The 2,465-nt window shown below is 42.7% G+C and overlaps 1 protein-coding gene across 1 annotated transcript; it reads left to right on the top strand.

The window, feature by feature from the left end:
* The first annotated feature begins 358 nt into the window (after window positions 1-358).
* On the top strand, window positions 359-2,228 carry GPR61 (G protein-coupled receptor 61). The gene has a single exon (XM_018566998.1). The coding sequence runs from the start codon at window positions 510-512 to the stop codon at window positions 1,830-1,832; it is 1,323 nt and encodes a 440-aa protein (XP_018422500.1). The 5' UTR covers window positions 359-509; the 3' UTR covers window positions 1,833-2,228.
* Window positions 2,229-2,465: the final 237 nt, after the last annotated feature.

The raw sequence follows: 2,465 nt of genomic DNA, 5'->3' as shown, positions 1-2,465 counted from the left end.
GGATTACAATAACCATAACATTGGATTCATTATAAGTGTGGAGGACCACCAAGCCCAGGGAAAGCAGAATCATTTGAAGAACTTCCAGCAATGTATCTATTCCCACAGTAATGATTACTCATGCATTCAATACGATGTGGGATATTGCTGTAATGGTGCAAGAAACAGCTGTATGTGACCGAAATCTACCCGAAATGTGACAAAATTTGAACAGATCCCCTTTATCCCATTCTTCCTTTGTCCTTACCTAACCTTTAACCCCTTTTCCTTCTATTTCTTAATTTTGTTTACGTTAATCTTTTTCCCCCACGGCAACCTTTGTTTTTGTTTTGTTTTTAAATATTTATTTGCTTTACTTACCCTTTGTGATCCTCATTTACTTTCCACACTTCTCTTGCTCCCTTTCATGTCTGTTGATTCTCTCAGGTCCCACCTTGCGTCTTGAGGGATGATGGGTTATGGTCTTGTGAGCAAGTGGGTGATGGTGACCTTTTACCCAAATCATTCTCATGGATACCTCCCTTCCCTCTCTCACTTGGAACATTTCTTTCAATACTTCAGGGAGACATATTACAACAAATCCCCATTATGGAGCTCTTTTCATCATGCTTCTCATGGACCTAGTGGCAGTAGCTGGGAATGTGGCTGTTATGGGGGTCATCATGAAGACTCCATCCCTCAGGAAGTTTGTTCTGGTCTTCCACTTATGTGTGGTGGATCTCTTGGCTGCACTAACACTTATGCCCTTGGCAATGTTGTCAGGAAGTGGAGGTACTTCCCTGTATGAAGGCCAGGGACTTGGTCAGATGGCCTGCCGTGCCTACCTCTTCCTGACTGTTTGTCTGACCAGCACAGGCATTTTGTCAATTTCAGCCATCAATATTGAGAGATACTATTATGTGGTTCATCCCATGAGGTATCAAGTCAAAATGACTATGGGACTAGTTAGTTGGGTACTGGCTGGAGTATGGATTAAGGCATTGGTGACATCCCTAATCCCAGTACTAGGATGGAATCCTACTGTTCCTGGACATTGCAGTCTCCAGGGAGGTGGCAACAGTGTCTTCCGTGCAGGATTTCTTCTCTTTTACTCCTCCTTTTACTTCTTATTGCCTTTGACTATCATAATTGTTGTCTACTGCAGCATGTTCAAGGTGGCACGTGTGGCTGCCCTCCATCAAGGGCCTCTTCCAACATGGATGGACACATCACTTCAGCACAGACGCTCAGAATCTCTCAGCAGTCGGTCCACCATGGTGACAGGGTCGGGAGTTACACGTGGAAGCCCCCAGCAGCGGGTGTATGCTGGTGGTTCAGGAAGTGGTGGGAAAGCTGCAGCTGTATTAGCTGCAGTAGGGGGTCAATTCCTATTGTGTTGGCTACCTTATTTTGGCTTCCATCTATATGCTGCACTGCGTTCTCCTCCTCCACTACCTGGCTCACGCTTGGAATGGGCAGTAACATGGATGGGATTTCTTTGCTTTGCTTCTAATCCAATTTTTTATGGCTGCCTAAATCGTCAAATCCGTGAAGAGCTGGGACGGTGGGTTGGTTGCTTTTTTAAGAGGAGTGGATCAGGGGAGGATGAGCTTCGGCTACCTAGCAGAGAAGGGTCCATTGAAGAAAATTTCCTTCAGTTTTTGCAGGGAACAGGTTGCCCACCAGACACACGTGCAGCAGTTCACATTCCCCCTAAAGGGGAACATCCTACTGTAGACTTCCGGATTCCTGGGCAGATTGCAGAGGAAACGTCAGAATTCTTAGAACAACCATGGGATTTGACAGCAGTGGGCAAAGACTATAATAATACTTGCCCATCTTCAAAAACATGACATTCAGTATTTTGTGCCCTGCTCTTGACAATCTACTTAACATAAGTGTGATATAATGCAGAACTCTTCACTTTATAAGCATTTTACATGACTGCATAATCTAGAATCATTTTCTATTTTCAATTTAGCGGGAATTGAATGCTCTCCTCAGGAGTCATATTACAGTGAGTTCTCATCTTCTTAAAGTAGCTACCAGCTGAAAAAGGTGTGAGGGACTCGCACTCTCCCTAGATTCTCTGTCACACTAATAGAATACCTGCTTTTGACTTTCTATGAACTAGACACATTTTTAAGACATATTCATATGAATGATACAATGATAAAAAGGACCTTAAAGCATAGTAATTACCATTGAATTTATTTTACAAAATCAGCAATTCAATATCACATACAATCTAAACATGAATCTACATTATTGTTTCTATAGTAATGAGGTCAACAATTTACATTAATCGAATAGCACATGCTTGGACCCTTATCAACCTAGGACATAGTTTTCTGGCCACCAAGAAAACCCTTAACGTAGAACCAGTATTAGAAGAAGTCAAACGTGTCACACAACACTTGTCTGCCTATACTAACTCCCTCTCCAGTGGAGTGTAGTATAGTGTACACTCTAAACAAATTTCTGAG

Source organism: Nanorana parkeri, unplaced genomic scaffold (genome assembly GCF_000935625.1).
Source record: "Nanorana parkeri isolate BGI_ZX_2015 unplaced genomic scaffold, ASM93562v1 scaffold995, whole genome shotgun sequence".
In the NCBI taxonomy this organism is placed as follows: domain Eukaryota; kingdom Metazoa; phylum Chordata; class Amphibia; order Anura; family Dicroglossidae; genus Nanorana; species Nanorana parkeri.
The sequence above is the reverse complement of the archived record's forward strand: the minus strand, read 5'-3'. Positions and strand labels throughout refer to the sequence as shown.

Bases quoted from the DNA above. Each gene is read 5' to 3' on its own strand.
- GPR61 (XM_018566998.1), top strand. From the start codon at position 510: ATGGATACCTCCCTTCCCTCTCTCACTTGGAACATTTCTTTCAATACT.